Source organism: Sorex araneus, chromosome 6 (genome assembly GCF_027595985.1).
Source record: "Sorex araneus isolate mSorAra2 chromosome 6, mSorAra2.pri, whole genome shotgun sequence".
In the NCBI taxonomy this organism is placed as follows: Eukaryota; Metazoa; Chordata; class Mammalia; order Eulipotyphla; family Soricidae; genus Sorex; species Sorex araneus.
The window spans coordinates 57,995,805-58,015,524 of NC_073307.1; the positions used below are offsets into that span (position 1 = coordinate 57,995,805).

A 19,720-nucleotide genomic window follows, 5' to 3' on the forward strand; every position below is an offset into this window, starting at 1 on the left:
TTTTAATTACGAAAGATGTAAAATGATGCATTATAAAACTTGGAAGCGACTTTATACACATTCCAATCTTTAAATATGGTTTGACAGGGGCCAAGGGGCGAGGGCACTGGCGGGAAATCTGATTAGTTGCTCTGACGGTTCCACCTGGCAGACCACCTGTGCGTGAACAGGGGCTGGCGAGGCTTGGGCAGCCTTCTGGTGTGTGTGGAGAGGAATGGACGTGTCAGCTTGGGTAAGGTACAGTAGACTTAGGAGGAATGAACCTGGACAAAGGAGAACTGATGCTGGTCTTGATGCCATTAAGGACATGTTCTCCCAGCTCTGCGTGCAAACACACATGGTGGTGTAGGGAGGGAGGAGGCATGGAGGGCTCACACCCTCCTGGGCTCTCTAGCGGTTGTGAATGAGAGCAGAAGGACCAGTGAGTTCTCATGACGGAGGTACACGATGAAACAGGCTTCTTCCGAAGGGCATGGCCGGGCTCTGAGCGCACTCCAAGTTGGAGAGATAGAGCTAGTGCATGGTGCCACCATGGGAAAGTGGGAGGATACGATGCCCGAGGCGTTTTCCCAGGAGAGACACAAAGGAGCTCTCAGAAACACCCTTCTCAGAGTCCCTGAGAGACCCAGGGGCTTCCATCAGTAAGTCTGGTCCAGGGCACGAGACAACTGGGACCATGACAAAGGTGGGCCTGGGAAAGGCACTACGCAGAGGGTTTTTTTCTGGGACCTCAAGTTTTCCAAACACCTCTGAGGACATCAGCACCATCCCGTCTGAAAGGCTGGATCAGATCAGGGCCTTTGACTTGGGGAATGCAGCAGAGAGCTGGCCTCGTTCGGCATGCTGGGGTGCAGTGTACCATTAAAACAAAAGACACCCCTCTGAGATCTCAAGCGTCAAGGGCTCTGAAGGCCAAATGGGCAGAATGTTTGGGAAGCAGAGGCAGCTGCTCTGTCCCCAGCCAGGGCTCAGGGAGGGGACTGGGGTTCACAGCAGGGATGGGGAAACAGAACACTGAGAAACAGGAAGACTTGACACGAGGGAGGTGGAGGGAGCTGAGCGTCTGCAGGGTCAGCTGTCAGAGCAGAGGCCTGAGAGCCAAGACAGTCAGAGGGGCTAGCGCAGTCCTCTCACGTAAGGCACAGGCGGCAGCTCAGACCCACAGGAGGGTCTCACTTCTCTGCGAGCAGTGGCACAAGCCCCCTTCCTTCTGCTTCTGCAAGGGTGGCGCTAGCTGGGCTGGGCCTATATCCCACAGGCGCCCTTTATTGTTCCTGTACCCACTAGGCCTGGACTGTTGTTCTAATCTGCGTCAGAGGCAGTGGCTAGTGGCTGTGCTGGTGCCCTGGGGACGCTATTTATGCTGAGTAAGGCACTGAGGACTAATGAGGAGACTTCATTCATTGCAGACGACACTTTTACCCTCAAAGAAGGACTTTCAAGCATTTCGAACAAACTTGGATGTGACAGGAAAGGTTTCTCGGGAGGCGGAGGCCTGGCCAGCTCCCCTAGAGCAATTCAGCTGCTATGGTTGCTTCACAGGAGTTTCCCCAGGCTCACTAGAGGGGGAAATACCCCTGTGAATGTGGATTTGGTCACCTAGCACGACAGGCATTATAAAGTGCAGGCTCAGCATCAGCAAGGCACAGGGGCTAGAAAAGCAAAGGCTCTGAGATTTGGCAAGGGCTAGGGTCAGCTGGCGATCAGACTTGTCCTTTCTTTCCTTCGAGCTGCTCGCACGAGGGCCCAGTGTGAGTAAGGCCTTGTCTCTGCTCTCAAGAAGCAACCAGTCAAGCGGGGAAATGTCATGCTCCCAGTCCACAGTGCACCTCCCTCTGCTGTGGCACAGTGGCTGGCTGGCCTGACCTGGCCCAGCAGCCTTCCCTCCCGCTGAGCTGCAGCCCCTCTTCCCTTCTGCCTCAGCCTCCGGGGAGCAGAGCTGTGCTTTTCAGGCTCCTCCATTCCTGGAGACCACTTCTCAGTGAAGCACAAGACAGCTTTCCTTTTCTGCTGATCCCAGAAAAAGGGGCACTGAAGTAGCAGGAGAGGATCCAGAGCAGAGAAAACCTAGTAGCAGTCCGTTTGCAGAAGTCAAGACTGGCAGAAATTCTTCATTTCAGGATTAAGGCATCTGAGAGCACCATGGCTCCACTCTGCCCTGGAGCTTCCCTGCCAGAGGCTGGCAGGAGAACAGTCCCATGGTTGGATCAGAGAAGGCACTGAGGTGCTGGGGTACCGTTATTGCTGCCGAGCCAGCTCCCAAGGCCTCTGGCCCTCACCGCAGCCATTCCAAGTCCCTTTTTCAGCATGGACTGAGAACTGGGATTCTGAGCACTATGTACAAGGCGATCTATGGAGCCCCCTAGGACCTGGGAGGTTCTGCTCTTACACACCAACAAGTTAGATGGCCAAGAAGAAGATGTAACAGTCAGGACCAGTCCAACGAAAGCTCCAAAGCAGCCTTCTTGCAGCAACAGTCTGTGCCTTGGGCCTGAGAGGCAGTGCAAAGCTCTGTGGTCTAGAATAAGCCACAGTGTAGGAGACAGGAGCTCGTGGGAAAGCTAGGAGCCATGGTTGGGTTCCTTCCAGGTCAGAAGCCTGAGAGAAATACAACCCAGGTGGGCGGCAGCTGGCTCCCTTCTATTTCAGCTCTTTCACAAAGAAACCCTCCTGTCCCTTTCTGTTCACAGTCGGTCAGCTCGAAATGTTTCTTCAACAGAGGGGTCGAGCAGGCCCATGCTGGAGTCACTTAACATGTTGAGTCCATCTAGGCTCAGGGGTTCAATCTGGAGCTCTTCTTCCAATGGAAATGGAGTGTCCACATTCAGACTGACCTCGGGCATGCCTGCCAGCGCACTGCTGAGATCTTTGAACAGGCTGGAGCTCGAGTCTTCTGGAAGGAGCAGCAAAGGAGAAGACAGTGTGGGTTAAGGGGGTGCGAGGGCTCTGGGCTACTGAGGGGGACAGATGATGACAAACCCTCACTGCCTTCTCCACCCACAGAGGCCACCGTGTCTCCACGCCCACACCTGTGGGTCTACCTGGGAATCTGGATTCTTCTCAGTAGTTCTATAGCCTCCATTTCTGTAGGCTTTCTCCCTCTGAACCACTATCATTCACTTAAAACTAAGTTTTAAGTTTTAGAATCTCAGAAACTCTATGTCATCAGAATCAAGCTTATTGCCTCACAAGTCTCTGGGGCAGGACACCTGCATCTCAAAAAGTCAAGAGGGCTGGCCCTTCGCTTTTTGCATATGCCATTGTTTAGGCTCTTTTACAATGGCCTCTGTCAAAATACAGCAAAGTCAGGAGTTTGAGAAGCTGAGGGCTAGCCCCACTCACCTGTCAGGATGGTGTTCGGAAAGTTCCCGCAGTTGGAATACAGGTTTGGTCTCAAATGAAATGGGTCCTGGGGTTCCTGGGGACCCTGTGGCACCAGGGACACCTGGAAGCATCAAAAATCACTGTGTATGGAGCAGGCCTTGCTTCCTACGGTGAGCAAACCCACCTCAGAGCCTGTGGCCCCTGCCAGGCAGTAGATGCTGGTGCAGGAGTCCATGGCCCACACAGAGGTGACTTGTCCTGTCACATTGTGGGCCTACAAAGACCTCCAGGAGACCCCACTATCAGGGTTCCCAGGGTATTCAGTCTCAGAGAGCCCCCTTTCCCAGACACCCTGAGGCCTTTGTAAACTAGCTTCCATGGGAACCTTCAAAGGTTCTATTTGTAACCTAGGGAGCAATGAGCTCCTTTCCTCTTTGGTTCTTAGAAAAACAAGAAAATGGGATCCCCTCCAGGCCCCCACTTCTAACACTTGGGGAGGAATATCAGGTGAGACCTTCTCTAAGAAAGCCTTTGGGAGGCACAACTGCAATTGGGGTTTATTTGTAGTGCCTTTCCCAAAACTGGTTTTCAGAATTATTTTCTCAAATCACTCCAAAGCAGGCACCTCAATAGTTTTTCAGAGGACACTGATGAAAATGGCTTCTTAGAAAAGCAGGTGGGAGACTATTGGTTCTTCACTGGGGCCTAGTTAGGACATACCTCACTCTCTCTTATTGTTAGATTTTTCTCTTTTGGGTCACTCCCAGCACGGTACTTGGGGGCGACACATGGTGGAGCTTAGGGGACTAGGTAGTGCTGAGGATCAAGTCTGGGCTTCCCACGTGCAAAGCATATGCTCTGGCCCTCTGAGTCATCTGTCTGGCCCCTTACTGTCATTACTGTTCCTAGGTTTTAGACAGCAGCACTCAGTCCTTCCTTCTCTCCTCAGCCACTGTAAAGCCTGCCACAGCCTTACAAACACTGTAAAACCTAAGAATACTGACCTCAGTCAACGTTAGGAAGATAAAGAAAAAGGAAACAAGGGAATGAAAACATCCCAGGGAAGAGCCCAGGCACCTGCCAGACCATGCATTCCTGGAGGTCACACGCTGGCTTGGATTCTTGCCTGTGTCTAGTTTTCTCCACCAGGAGACACTAGGCTCCCTTTGTCCCTTCTGCATCCCTGACTACAGTCGAGTGTTCCCTCCTCCTTCCCCCCAAGTCATGCAGCTCCTCTGCAGAGCCTTGACACTGATAAAGCAATGGGTACCAGACCTCTGGGAGTCCCAGCAGGAACTCCTCAAGGAGGCATGCCTGGTGACCACTCACCTGTGGAGGGAAGGCTGGGCCTGGCCTCAGGGACTGCTGGTCAAAGCTGACATCTGGGAAAAAGCTGCTCAACGAAGAGTCCTTCAGGGAACAAGAATGGACCATTCAGCATGGATGTCAGGCCGCAGTAGTGCTTCCTCCCCACAGCTGCTCCTGGAAAGCTCACCTGGGCCGTGAGGAGGTGGAAATCTGAACGGGGCAGTGTCGAGGCCACCTGAGGCTGCTGCACAGGGGACTCCTGGGCATGGGACTGCAGGAGAGGCTGGGGGAGCTCCTGGGTTGTGGGATAAGGGGGTGGTGGGGACACTTGAGCTTCCGAGGGCAGGAAGGACAGCGGGCTTTGATCTGAAGGCACCATCTGTGAAAATCAGCGGGCACTTGTGAGCATCTGAGTTGTCCACAGTGAGTCTCTGGGAAAAAACCTGAAAGTTCCTGAGCCTGCTGTTTTGGAATGGACCCAGAAGTCTGTCACTTCTCCTATTGAGCCATCCTCAAATCTTATTTCCCCACAAAGTACCTCTTCTTCAATGACAATTTTTGTTGTCTTCAAAAACAAGTAAAACGAGGGAAGACAGTGCGAAAGAGCGAAGCCCACATGTGTTTGTGGGAGGTCACCTGAGCCTAACCATAACTCTATGAACCAGAAGTAGCTAATATCACTGACTGTGGCTCAAAAACAAACACACAGACAAGAAAGCAACCAAAATGAAACAACAGAACCTGTTCTCTGAGTGAAAGTCATGCCCGTTAAAGTCCTCAATTTTAGGCTGGAGAAACGATTCAACAGGCTGAGTGCACGCTTAGCATGCAGGAGGCCTGCATTCTATTTCTGGGACCACACAGTCACCCAAGGCTCAAACTTGGAGTAGCTCTCCAGCACCACTGGGTGAGGCCCAAGAATCAATAAATGTATAAATAAAATAGAAAGTCCTGACTTCTGAAAAACTGAAGAACATACTTGGTTCTGCTGTGTCCCAAAACTTAACAAATCACACTAAAATAACATTTAACAACAAAACACTGTAATAAACAACCCTGGAAAAAATAAAACAAATAATACCCCAGTGATAATAAATACAAGGACAAAGATAAAGGAGAGAAGGAAATAGAACCATAACTTGGAAAATGAAAAGCAGATGAACAAGTGGCAACCAGCTGTTGATGAGCCGAGGAAGTCAAATGCTGAGATGGCAGAGAAGACAAACCAAGAGGCAATCTGACTGACGTCATGGGGTCCCCAAAAGAGGGAGGAACTGGGTAGTAAGGAGCAGGGCCAGAGGATGAAGCCCTTGACAGAGGGTCCACCTATGAGTGTCTGGACAGGACATCCCAGACACTGGGGGCAGAGTCATTAGAACTGAAGACTCCTGCCCTCTTCTCCTCGACTTGGCTCTGTGAACTGGAATCCCAGCACAGGCCCCACTGCCAGGCTGGAACAATGTCCTTGGCAGGGATTGGACTGGCCTGAAAGAAACCCTGAAAGTCACAACACAAGAGGCTATCCAAGGAAACGGCCAATCCAGAAAACCCTGCAATGGTGACCGAGCTGCACAAACCCACCCCTCTGTACATTCAATCCACTTTGCAAATCCTATCCCTAAATCTAAGCAGGGCAATGAAGACAACCGAATGATGAGGAAAGTACCAGACTGATAGCTGGAGACACAGATATATGGAGAAAAGAGTCAGAAAATTTGTGCAGGAAGCAGCAGTCATGTAAACAAACACAAAAGTACTGTGGCAACATTAGGCTATTAAAAGTGTTTAGCTCTACGGCTAAGGCTAAGGAGGTAAAGAACATGCTCTGCATATATTAAGCCATGGATTCAATCCCTGGAAACATAAGAAATAAGTAAATAAATAAACAACAAAATTCTCAATCATTATGTTAGAAACACATGTTAAATTATTAGGTGCAAGAGAGATTATCTCTCCATGTATAGGGCATTTGCCTTGCACACAGCCAACCTGGGCTCAATCCCCAGCAACCCATATAATCCCCTGAGCCCCTCCAGTAAAGGGTAAGCCTGGAGCTTTGCACATTTCAGGGTGTGATACCAAAACAAAGTAAACAAAACACACTTCAGACAGATACTGCATTTAAAGAGTAAGTGATGCTATAAAGTGTAAGAGTTTACTCTTCCTGAATGCTGTATTCAGGAACATTCTTGGAAATTTAAAAGAATACAGAAATGAAAAACTCTACAGAAGCCCATCAAAAAATGGGGAGAAAAAAATGAACAGAAATTTCTTCCAAGAAATATAAATGGCCAAAAGCACTGTAGCACTGTTGTCCCACTGTTCATTGATTTGCTCAAGCGGGCACCAGTAATGTCTTCATTGTGAGACTTATTGTTACTGTTTTTGGCATATCGAATACGCCACAGGTAGCTTGCCTGGCTCTGCCGGGCAGGTGGGATACTCTCGGTAGCTTGCCGGGCTCTCCAAGAGAGATGGAGGAATCGAACCTGGGTTGGCTGCGTGCAAGGCAAATGCCCTATCCACTGTGCTATCACTGAGTGAAATAGCCAAAAGACAATGAAAAAATGCCCTCCATCGCTAATCATCAGGGAGATATAAATCAAAACAACAACGAGACATCATCTCACATCACAAAGACTGGCACACATCAAAAGGAACAAGAGCAACGAATGTTGGCATGGATGCAGGGAGAATGGGCTCTTTTTTCATTGAGGGAGAGGGAGAATCATAGAGGGAGGAGAGGAAGAGGCATAGGAAGAGGACCTGCCAGAGAGACAGGCTGGGGTGAGTGTGGTGGGAGGGAAACTGGGGACACTGGTGGTGGAAAACGTACAATGGTGGAGGGATGGGTGTTGGAATTCTGTATGACTGAAACTTGACCATGAATAGCTTTGTAACTCTGTATTGCACGGTGATTCAATTAAAAAAAAAAGAAAGAAAGAAAAGCTCAACAGGGCTGGAGCGATAGCACAGCAGGTAGGGCGTTTGCCTTGCACCGGCCGACCCGGGTTCGATCCCCGGCATCCCATATGGTCCCCCAAGCACCGCCAGGAGTAATTTCTGAGTGCAAAGCCAGGAGTAACCCCTGAGCATCGCTGGGTGTGACCCAAAAAAAAAAAAAAAAGCTCAACAGAAGAGTTGGAAAATAAAGTTGAGAGAACTACCCAGAAAGTGGAATGAAAAGACAGAGAGAAAAGAAGAAAGGAAGAAAATTGGAAGAAAAGTACAGGATGTCCAATATCCAATGGCCGGAGAACCAGAAATACAGAGAACAGCAAAAATGGGAGGAATGAAATCACCAAGGAAACAGAGAAAATATCCCCCAAATGAAAGACATGAGTCTCCACAGTGTAGCTGCCACCAAATGTACAGACTCATGCCAAGTCACTTTAAATAAAAGTTTCAAAACCTTGGGGGACAAAAAAAAAAATTCTAAAAGCCTCTAGGGGAGAAAAGAGATTTCATTCGAAGTAACAGAAACTCTACAAACTGAAAGGCTGGAAAGATTGCAAAGAGAGAGAGCAGGACACTTGTGAAGGCAAGTCTAATCTATGCCAGTGCCCCATACTTTCCCGTAAAGCTACTAGGAAACAAAAACTACCATAAACAGTGTGTGCTCTTTGTGTGTGAGCAGGGGGATCAGGCAGGGGTCAAACCTAAGGCCTCACACATGTAAGGGCTGTAGAGTTCTAGAGTCCAAGAATTTCTTTTTATTTTATTTTTTTATTTATTTTTTTGCTTTTTGGGTCACACCCGGCGATGCACAGGGGTTACTCCTGGCTCTGCACTCAGGAATTACTCCTGGCGGTGCTCAGGGGACCATATGGGATGCTGGGATTTGAACCCGGGTCGGCCGCGTGCAAGGCAAACGCCCTACCCGCTGTGCTATCGCTCCAGCCCAAGAATTTCTTTTTAAATGAGAAGCGACTGACCCAGATCTTAGTTTGGGACTGATTTAGTAATACAAGAAAATAATACTGGGGCTGGAGAGATAATATACTAAGTAGAGTGTTTGCCTTGCACGTGGCCAACCAGGGTTCAATCCCTGGCACCATATATGGACCCTGAGCCTACCAGGAGTGATCCCTCTGCTCATGGAGTCAGGAGTAATCCCTGAGCACTGCTGGCTCAGGGGAGGGAGGGAGGGAGGGAGGGAGGGAGGGAGGGAGGGAGGAAGGGAGGAAGGAAGGGAGAGAAAGGAGGGAAAGGGAGGGGGACAGAAAGAGAAAGAGAGAAAGAGAGAGAGAAAGTGAGAGAGAGAGAGAGAGAGAGATACTAACAAGACATTTTAACTCCCAGTAGAAAACAAATATTTTTTCACTTCATAGTATGCTATAAATGAGTCAACAAGAGTTACATTGTGATTACAGAGCAGAGCAATAGTATAGTGGGTAGGGCACTTGCCTTGCATGTGGCCAACCTGGGTTCAATCCCTGGCAGCCCATATGGTCCCCCAAGTCTGTCAGGAGTAACAGAAGTAATTCCTGAGTGCAGAACCAGGAGTAACCCCTGAACATGTCAGATGTGGTCCCAAAGCAAAAACCAAACCAAAACAAAACAAAACCCAAACATATGTTATAATTACAACATACTAAAAATGGAGTACTGACATGTGTGTGTGTCTGAGTGTGATGTGGGTGGGAGAGAGACTGACTAGGGGGAGAGAGAACAAATTCCTAATCACTTTTGATAGGGTGTATCATTAAATGCTACCTAACACTATGAATCTGGAACAGAGTGAGGATGAAATAACATGGCTACAGGGGCTGGAGCAATAGCACAGCAGGTAGGGCGTTTGCCTGGCACAAGGCAGACCCGGGTTCAATTCCCAGCATCCCATATGGTCCCCTGAGCACCGCCAGGGGTGGTTCCTGAGTGCAGAGCCAGGAGTATCCGCTGTGCATCGCCAGGTGTGACCCAAAAAGCAAAAAATAAATAAATAAAAATAACATGGCTACAGCGCACAGATTAGCTAAAATAATTGCAAGTGCAGGCAGTAAGATGAATGGTGAGTTGGGAAGGGAAGAGACTGCCATTCCATATCAAGCTCTTTAGAGCCATCCAACTCTTAAAACTATGTTCATGAATAAATTTGACTTAAAAACTAAATGCTAAGCAAATTTTAAAAAACACTTAAAGGAGAATGCTCTATCTGTAGTCTCCTCAAAATACAGTTGGAAAGCAAAAGTAACATTTTTTATATCCTATAAAATAAGCTTAAGAAATAGAATGAAAGGCAAGTCAATAAAAAGAACCATTAAACCCCGTTATGAAATACCCTCTCCTTCTCTCCCTAGAGGAATCACTCATGTAATCAAGACCCCATCGCTAGTAATTGGTAGAGAGTGACTAATCACTGCATCTGTCAGCTCCTCCTGGATGACTCATTTATGAAGTGGTGAGTAAGTAATGTTATAATGTGCCTAGGGAGGGACAACTGGTCAAAAATATATTCATTGATGTTTATGACAAGAGAACCACCCTGAGAGCTCAGAATGAAAACAAAGTTGATAAGTCAAGATGAGGCTTTTTAATTCCCAGATTTTAGAGTGGGCTCACGACTTGGAAATAGGCCTCTTTCTCAACAAACTGCTTTGAGCCCTTTCGTGATATGGTTTTATTTTATCTAGTTATTTCTGAACAACCAAAGCACTGTTCCTCAAATCTGTAGCCAAAATTAAGGGGGGGGGGACCTAATCCAATATCAAAGCTTCAAAAGTGTGTGTGTTTTTTTTTTTTTGCTTTTCCCTGTGGCTGAAATACTGACATGAACCAATTACTGATTCGCCACAGTAATTTTAAAACCCCAGTCTGGGTTCCTTCAGTATCTTAGGCACATTTTGATCCTTCTCGGCATTTGGTTCTTTTCCTTAAAACCTTCAGAAAACACAGGTTGCAAACTGTTCAGCATTTGCTTAAGAGCCATTAACAAGGATTTGGGGTGGTAGAGCACATGTGTGGAAGTTGCAAGGCCCTGAGTTCCACCATGTGGCCACCTAGCACAGCAGGTGTGGTTCCTATTAATAAAAATGATGTTCCTCTCAAGACAAGAGGAATTAACACAAGAATGTGTTACTAGAAAGTCATGAATGCAGTGTTTTGTGTGTGTGTGTGCGTGCATGTGCATGCTTGCGTGTATGCTTGGGCTCCACTGGTTGGGCTTGGGACTGTGCTCTTGATTCAGTGCTCAGCGATCACTCCTGGAGATGCTCAAAGAACCCATGTGGTGCTGGGGATAGAACCTGCAAGGCAAGTGCCCAACCCTCCGGCCTCATGAAAGCATTCTAATTATTCACACTGCTGCTGTGGATTCACAGGAAGTGAAGCCTGAAAGGCACTGGTGTAGGAGACCTCATTCAGAATAACCCAGAGGAAGGCAGTTCCTTTACTCTTCTGTCTATGTCATAATCTCTCTTTTTACCTGTGAGGCAGGGTAGGGGTTCAGGGGGCTGGTGGAAGAAAGCTGTCTGGTGAACCCTTGGTGCGCTTCGGGGCCTGGCGAGAGCGTGAGAGGGCTGACAGGGGGCTGCCGACGCCGAGAGGGGCCGCTGATGTTTGTGGTGGAGAGGGAGGGGTTACTGAGGGAAAAGAGCCGGAGTGAGGGGTGCAGGGCAGTGGCTCCAGGAGCAGACGTCTGTGGGTGGCTGTTGAGGGAAGAGGACAGTGCCGTCTTACTGAGCGTGGCCTGGATGGAGGGGTTGCTCCGAGAACTCTGCAGGCCTGAAAGACAACAAACTCACAGGTTATTCTTGTCGTACTTTCATTATCTTTAATTTTCTTTGCTTCCCACATAGTAGAGCAAACTCTACTAGCCCTATTTGATGAAGATGCTCTAACAGGTACAGGAGCCCCTGGATTCCTGTCCTGCAGGAAACCGAACAGATAAGGACGGTGGGGAGGGACAGATGCCTCACCGAAGTGATAACACCAGCAAAAGATGAGCTTTGCTCTTCTTTTCTTTCTTCCTTTTTTGGATTTTGGGCCACACCCAGCTGTGCTCAGGGCTTATTCCTGGCTCTGCCCTCAGGTAAATTTTCTGGCATGCTTGGGGGATCATATGAGGTGCCATAGATCAAACCCCATGTAGTCCCCCAAGCTATACTATCTCTCATCCTAGAGATGAGCTTTTCTGTAGCAGAGTACTATTTGACACAGACCTATTAAGTACACACACACACACACATACACACAGAGACTAACATGGACACTGACTTCTGAACTTTCAGATCATGTTCTTTCAGATTCGGGCACCTGGGCTAGTGGGGATGATGAAGAAGTAGGAGTAGCTGAGGAGTAGCTGAGCTGCCCAGGACTCAGACTCAGCAGAAACAGAAACAAGGTGAGAAACCAGAACAAAAATCACTAACAAAACAGGTGTATGTGACTGTTACCTCAACCCAGTTTCATTCAGTGACCATGGACCACCCACAATTAAGTTACAGGGACATAGGCACGGTCCTTACCAAGTGGGGGCACTTACCAGAAGAGCTTCTTATGCCCAGGTGAGTCATAGCAGCTGGGAGGTTCCCCACACTGTTCCCTACACTCATACTTCCAAAGAGGTGGTCCCCAGTGTCCAGGGAGGCTGGCAGGGGTGCCGAGTAGTGGAGGTTGGTCAGATCCGGTAACGATCCCCCAGTGTTCAGGGCCCCCAGAAACGGTGAGAGGCCCATGTTTTGACCATTGTGTGGGAAAGTGCTGAAAAGAAAAAGAAGCATCTTTCTAAGGCACGTAGTTGTCAGTAAACAGGACACGCAGGATACATTTTCTGTCAAATAAAAGCAGCAGAGAAGGAGCAAGGAACTAAGACAGTCACAAACTTATTTTGCCTACCACCACCTTTTCTTTTTTTTTGGTTTTTGGGCCACACTTGGCAGTGCTTGAGGGTTATTTCTGCCTCTGTGCTCAGGAGTGACTACTGGCAGTGCTCGGAGGACCATATGCCGTACTGGGATCTAACAGGCCTGGTACAAGGTGAGCACCCCTGTACTATTCTCTGGTTCCCCTCCCACCCCTCTGTCAGAAAAAAAAAATCACTCATCTCCCTTCTGGAAATTTACCTTTTTTTTTTTTAACTAATAAACCTTAAAGCGAGAAAGAGATGTTAACTGCTCATTGATTAAAAGTTGTGGGGCTATCTTTAACAAATGGTGCTGGCACAACTGGACAACCACATGCAAAAAAATGGGTTTAGACCTTGACCTGACACCATGCACAAAAGTCAGATCAAAATGGATTAAAGACCTCAACATTAGACCACAAACCATAAGGTACATTGAAGACAAGGTCGGCAAAACCCTCCACGATATTGAAGATAAAGGTATCTTCAAAGGTGACACGGAACTAAGCAATCTAGTAAAAACAGAGATCAACAAATGGGACTACATTAAACTAAAAAGCTTCTGCACCGCAAAAGATACAGTGACCAGAATACAAAGACTATCCACAGAATGGGAAAGGATATTTACACAATACCCATCAGATAAGGGGTTGATATCAATGGTATATAAAGCACTGGTTGAACTCTACAAGAAGAAAACATCCAACCCCATCAAAAAATGGGGCGAAGAAATGAACAGAAACTTTACCAAGGAAGAAATACGAATGGCCAAAAGGCACATGAAAAAGTGCTCTGCATCACTAATCATCAGAGAGATGCAGATCAAAACAACCATGAGATACCACCTCACACCACAGAGACTAGCACACATCCAAAAGAACAAAAGCAACCGCTGTTGGAGAGGATGTGGGGAGAAAGGGACCCTTCTACACTGCTGGTGGGAATGCCGACTGGTTCAGCCCTTCTGGAAAACAATTTGGACAATTCTCAAAAAATTAGATATTGAATTCCCATTTGACCCAGCAATACCACTGCTGGGAATATATCCCAGAGAGGCAAAAAAGTACAATCGAAACAACATCTGCACATGTATGTTCATCGCAGCACTGTTTACAATAGCCAGAATCTGGAAAAAACCTGAATGCCCCAGAACGGATGACTGGTTGAGGAAACTTTGGTACATCTATACAATGGAATACTATGCAGCTGTTAGAAAAAAGGAGGTCAAGAATTTTGTAGTTAAGTGGATGGGCATGAAAAGTTTCATGCTGAGTGAAATGAGTCAGAAAGAGAGAGACAGACATAGAAAGATTGCACTCATCTATGGTATAGAGAATAACAGAGTGGGAGACTAACACCCAAGAACTGTAGAAATAAGTACCAGGAGGTTGACTCCATGGCTTCGAGGCTGGCCTCACGTTCCGGGGAAAGGGCAACTCAGAGAAGCGATCACCAACTACATTGTAGTCGAAGGCCATGTGGGGGAAGGGAGTTGCGGGCTGAATGAGGGCTAGAGACTGAGCACAGCGGCCACTCAACACCTTTATTGCAAACCACAACAGCTAATTAGAGAGAGAGAACAGAAGGGAATGCCCTGCCACAGTGGCAGGGTGGGGTGGGGGGGAGATGGGATCAGGGAGGGTGGGAGGGATGCTGGGTTTACGGGTGGTGGAGAATGGGCACTGGTGAAGGGATGGGTTCCCGAACTTTGTATGAGGGAAGTATAAGCACAAAAGTGTATAAATCTGTAACTGTACCCTCACGGTGATTCTCTAATTAAAAACAAATAAATTTTAAAAAAAAGTTGTGGGGCTGGAGTGATAGCACAGCGGGTAGGGTGTTTGCCTTGCAGTAGTTGACCCGGGTTCGATCCCCGGCATCCCATATGGTTCCCCAAGCACCACCAGGAGTAATTCCTGAGTGCAAAGCCAGGAGTAACCCCTGAGCATTGCTGGGTATGACCCAAAAAGCAAAAAAAAAAAAGTTGTGGGGGCTAGAGCGATAGCATAGCAGGTGACTGAACTGGGTTCGCTTCCCAGCATCCCATATGGTGCCCTGAGCACTGCCAGGGGTAATTCCTGAGTGCAGGAGTAACCCCTGTCCATCGGCGGGTGTGACCCCCCAACCCAAAAAAGTTGTTGGTGGGTCCCTCATGCCACGCCCCAGGCTCCCTGTCAGAGGGTGATGGTGACAGCAGAATGTGCTTCATAGCACGCTAGGACAGCAGCTCTGAGATGGAGGCCACAGGGCTCCCCTTTGTTTTCTTTCTTGTCTCTGCATTTACCTGCACATTGCATGTGCTTCACTACCTGCACTGCAGCTCTATGAAAGCAGGAAAATATAGACACAGACTATTTATGCTTTACCCTAGAGCCTAGAATTTGGGATGGTGGAGTGTCGATAAATACCTGTAGGAGTCCATCAGTGGCGTTCAACCGCTCATATCAGAGCAAGAATGCAACTTTCCCTTTGTTATGTTTTCATTTTGGGTCTACCCTGGCTTTGCTCAGGAGCTACTCCCCGCTTGGTGCAAACAGCATTCCTAGGAGTGCTCGGGAACCAAATGTGCTGGTGATTGAACCCAGGGCCTCACACAGGCTAGGGAAGTGCTCTACCACTGAGCTACCACCCCAGTTCCACTTTTCAGTAACTTATAAGTCATCAAGTAACCATATGCAGCAGCCAGCCAGGTGCAAGTCAGCAGGCCCCTCTCAATGCCTGTGGGTTTGGCCTCCAAACCAAGCATTTTCTGCATTTACCAGGTTGTGTTACTCTCAAACATATCTGTGACAGTGTCTGTTAATGCAGGTGTATCATTTACCTGAAAGCTGAATACTGAGAGCTGTGGCATTCATGTAAATTCAGTTGACTTTCCTTTTTTTTTTTTTTCTTTTTGGGTCACACCCAGCGATGCTCAGGAGTTACTCCTGGCTTTGCACTCAGGAATTACTCCTGGCAGTGCTTGGGGGACCATATGGGATGCTGGGAATCGAACCCGGGTCAGCCGCGTGCAAGGCAAACGCCCTACCCGCTGTGCTATCGCTCCGGCCCCTTGACTTTCCATTTAGACATGACAAGTGAACTTTTCAAAGAGTTCTTCAACAAGCTGAGCAGAATGAACATTACTTACTTGCCACCTCCAACATCACAGGATCGAGGGCGTCCTGACAGGGATTGAATCTGGGAAGACAGAGAAAGACAGACTAACCTATACAGCCAAATTCAGGTTTTTAAAAGGTGACTTTGTAAGTATCTCAGATCCCTGTCAGTACAGTAACAGTCCACACACTGCCAAGTCTTTACAACAGCCACTTATTTGTTGACTAGATTCTACCAGGTTGAAGGAGGTTTAACACTAACAGATTTTCTTAAATTTATAATCTTTGTCTTCTAGAAGAATATTATTTCTTTCAAGAAAACTGTATGGGGGCTGGAGCGAACTAAGGGTTGGCCACAAACAAGGCCAACACCCTACCAACTACACTATCTGGCCCCTCCCCTGCAGGATTTTACAATGACCTCCCAAACTCAAATGTTCAATGACAACAAATATAGTTGAGTCCAATCACCTACCTCCTTGGTCTCCCATAATTGTTTAGGCAGTGGCTTGGGAACATTCAACAGATTTTCTTCTTTCAATGGACCTGGGAAAGACGCTAAAGGAGAGAAAGCATCACATCACTACATTAGAAGGCAGTCATCCCAATTTAGGCTAAAGAAGGTATCCTAGTAACCAAAAGATTCAACCAATATTCACTGGGAGTCTAGAAGAGTAGGTATTTGAGCCTTGTTGTGGGGTTGCAGAGCATGGATTTGGTCCTCAAGAAACTTCAGCCCAGCAGGCAGGGGAAGTCCCAGGAATGAGGGGAGCAACGTCAGAAGTGTGGGTGAATGTCAGAGATGCTGGGAATCCCCAGAACTCTAATGGCTGTTAAGGTTTATTCTATGGATTAACACTGTAGCACTGTCGTAGCGCTGTCATCCCATTGTTCCTGGATTTGCTCGAGCGGGCACCAGTAATGTCTCCACTGTGAAACTTGTTACTGTTTTTGGCATATTGAATACACTACGGGTAGCTTGTCAGGCTCTGCTGTGTGGGCGGGATACTCTCGATAGCTTGCTGGGCTCGCTGAGAGGGATGGAGGAATCGAACCCAGCTCAGCTGTGTCCAAGGCAAATGCCCTACCAGCTGTACTATCGCTACAGTCCATTCTATGGAGTAACTCAGAAAAATCAAACCAGTCATCGATTGTGCCATTTGGGGGAGTCCTGGAACCATGAGTGTTAATTAGTCTACAAGACAAAAGAGGATTCTATGTGGTCTGCACAGAAAGCTTAACAGTCAGCATGGTAGGAGCGAATGGTCCATACCTTCTCCATGTGCATCATTCTCACTATCACAGAAACCTACGGGAAAGAAACAAAAACCTTCATGAAGTATGCTTTAATTCATAAGTTAATATTTTTTTTTCTAATTTGAAATAATTTGTTTTAACTTGGGGGCTATACTCAGTGATACTCAAGGGTTACTTCTGGCTCTGCACTCAAGAATTACTCCTGGTAGTGCTCGGGGGACCATAGAGGGTGACAGGGATCAAACCTGGGTCAGCCACATACAAGGCAAATGCCCTCCACACTGAAATAAAATTTTGAAAAGACCATGCTGGTACTCCAATGTTCATCCCAATCCAAAGTACTATAGTATTTATACTAAAACTAGGTATGAACTGTAGTCTAAAGATGGCTCCTATTTATTTTTCCTCTAAAATTACCTCAGCCTAGTGGCTAGAGAGACAGAGTAGGAGGTAAGGAATTTGCCTCACATGTGGCCTTGGCACCATGACTCTGAGGTTTGAGTCCAGAGCACCACATATGGCCCCCTGAGCACAGAGCTTTGAGTAGTTTCTGAACTGATGGTTGTGGGACCCAAGCCAAAAACAATTCAATGGAACTTCAGTCAATTTAAATGGTAGATATCCAACTTCCTTACAGAGTTTTAAAAATTGGATTTGGAATAAAATCTGTCTGAATAAAATATGTTTTAATACAAAAAATACACTGCACGTGATAGTCTTTCCCAATGCTATAAGCTGAAATCAAGTCATGGGTCCCATGTGCAAAGGTCTGAACTCAGAAAATAGGCCCAGGATTCACTTGTCATATTCACCCTGGAGGCCCTCACTACAGGGCCTGTCTTTCAGAGCGGTGCTGGGTGAGACAGCACCATTACCTAGTATGTCAGAGGAAGGAAGGGAGTATAAGCAGGTTAGCAAATGAGGCGCTGAGAAACAAAGGTATAGCCCACAATTTCACTGTTGGCGGAAAGACAGAGTTTGGATTCACTGGCTTCCCAATATGCTTTATAGCGGGAGAGGGTGGAGAGTTTAGCAATTCTGACCATAAATAAAGCAGTAAAAACCCACTTTGATAGAACAATCTGGTGTGTGAGGCTGAAGCGCCTCACCATTATCCAGAAGCCAACTCCTCTGGGATTAATAAACGCAGCCAGTTTTCAGTTTAATCAGTAAGGCAACCTGCCTGGAGCAGGAGAGCTCAACGGCAGGGGCCCTGTAGCCAGCCAGACCAGTGACCCTGACCACGTCCCATCAGTCCACCCTCTACATCAAGGAGGAAAGTGACACCTGGCCCTCTGCATGCTGTCTGTATGCCAGACCCTCACACAGATGGGTTCACATCACCCCTCAACAATGATCAAGGCAGGCACAACTGTCACCCCAAGGACCACACAAAAGAAAATTCCAGACTAGACTGCTGACCTGTGTGCCTTCAGAATGACCAGCTTGCTACACTGAGGGAGGTTCAGGCCCTGGGGTGTGAAGGTGAAGGAAATGTAGGGAGGTCTCAGAGGAAAGACAGTGGTAGTGCTGAGAGGGTATAGCTGGGCTGAGGAACAGGCAGGAAGAGGGGAGATGAGGTTGGATTGGAGGTACTGGCCAGAAAACTTGGCTTGGTGTGGGAAGAGAAGTAATATGCCTGCCATAAAGCTTTAGAAAGACACACAGCAGAAAATGAGCTGGGTGGCAAGAAGAAAGCCCGAGGGTAAAGAGGCCTGATTCAGCAGGCCAGGCAGGCCAGGTAGGACTGAGACCTATGGGGATGGAGAAGAGGGTAAAGGCAGGGCTGGAGCAACAGGAGAGTGGGGAGGGCACTTGCCTGGCACATGGCTGACCCAGATTCGATCCCCAGCACCCATATGATTCCCCAAGCCCATCAGGAGTGATTCCTGAGCACAGAGCCAGGAGCAAGTCTTGAGAACCACTGGTTGTGGCCCCAAAACAAACAACGAAAGAGTATGAGGGCACATGTGGGAATAAGAGAGATTAAAGACAACCCTCAAAGTTTGAGTTTAGGTGAGTGACCAGAATACAAAGGCAATCTACAGAATGGGAAAGGATATTCACCCAATACCCATTCGATAAAGGGTTGATATCAAGGGTATATAAAGCACTGGTTGAACTCTACAAGAAGAAAACATCAAACCCCATCAGAAAATGGGCCAAAGAAATGAACAGAAACTTTTCCAAGGAAGAGATACGAATGGCTAAACGGCACATGAAAAAATGCTCTGCATCACTAATCATCAGGGAGATGCAGATCAAAACAACCATGAGATACCACCTCACACCACAGAGAATGGCACACACTCAAAAGAACAAAAGCAACCACTGTTGGAGAGTATGTGGGGAGAAAGGGACCCTTCTACACTGCTGGTGGGAATGCCGACTAGTCCAGCCCCTTTGGAAAACAATATGGACGCTTCTCAAAAAATTAGAAATTGAGCTTCCATTTGATCCAGCAATACCACTTCTGGGAATATATCCCGGAGAAACAAAAAAGTATAGTCAAAATGACATCTGCAAAAAAAAAAGTTCATCGCGGCACTGTTTACAATAGCCAGAACCTGGAAAAAACCCGAGTGCCTGAGAACAGAAAACTGTTTAAAGAAACTTTGGTATATTGGGGCTGGAGCTATAGCACAGCGGGTAGGGCGTTTGTCTTGCACGCGGCCAACCCAGGTTCGAATCCCAGCATCCCATATGGTCCCCTGAGCACCACCAGGGGTGATTCCTGAGTGCATGAGCCAGGAGTGACCCCTGTGCATTGCTGGGTGTGACCCAAAAAGCAAAAAAAAAAAGAAACTTTGGTACATCTATACAATGGAATACTATGCAGCCGTTAGAAAAGATGAAGTCATGAACTTTGTATATAAGTGGATCAACATGG

The 19,720-nt window shown here is 47.5% G+C and overlaps 1 protein-coding gene across 3 annotated transcripts in view; it reads right to left on the reverse strand.

The window, feature by feature from the left end:
- Positions 1-691: 691 nt before the first annotated feature.
- The window catches only part of CRTC3 (CREB regulated transcription coactivator 3), an 84,493-nt gene continuing 65,464 nt past the window's right edge, over positions 692-19,720 (reverse strand). The window contains exons 7-15 of one of the 3 annotated variants that reach the window (XM_004617573.2): positions 16,847-16,882; positions 16,049-16,131; positions 15,606-15,655; positions 12,116-12,333; positions 11,057-11,355; positions 4,820-5,011; positions 4,654-4,734; positions 3,343-3,445; positions 692-2,890 (exon numbers count right to left, since the gene is read on the reverse strand). In XM_004617573.2, coding sequence (XP_004617630.1) covers positions 2,685-2,890; positions 3,343-3,445; positions 4,654-4,734; positions 4,820-5,011; positions 11,057-11,355; positions 12,116-12,333; positions 15,606-15,655; positions 16,049-16,131; positions 16,847-16,882 — 1,268 coding nt within the window. In that variant the 3' untranslated portion in view covers positions 692-2,684. Of the gene's footprint in view, positions 2,894-3,342; positions 3,446-4,653; positions 4,735-4,819; positions 5,012-11,056; positions 11,356-12,115; positions 12,334-15,605; positions 15,656-16,048; positions 16,132-16,846; positions 16,883-19,720 lie in introns of all 3 variants that reach the window. The other 2 variants (XM_004617572.2, XM_055142721.1) reach the window with 2 other exon arrangements.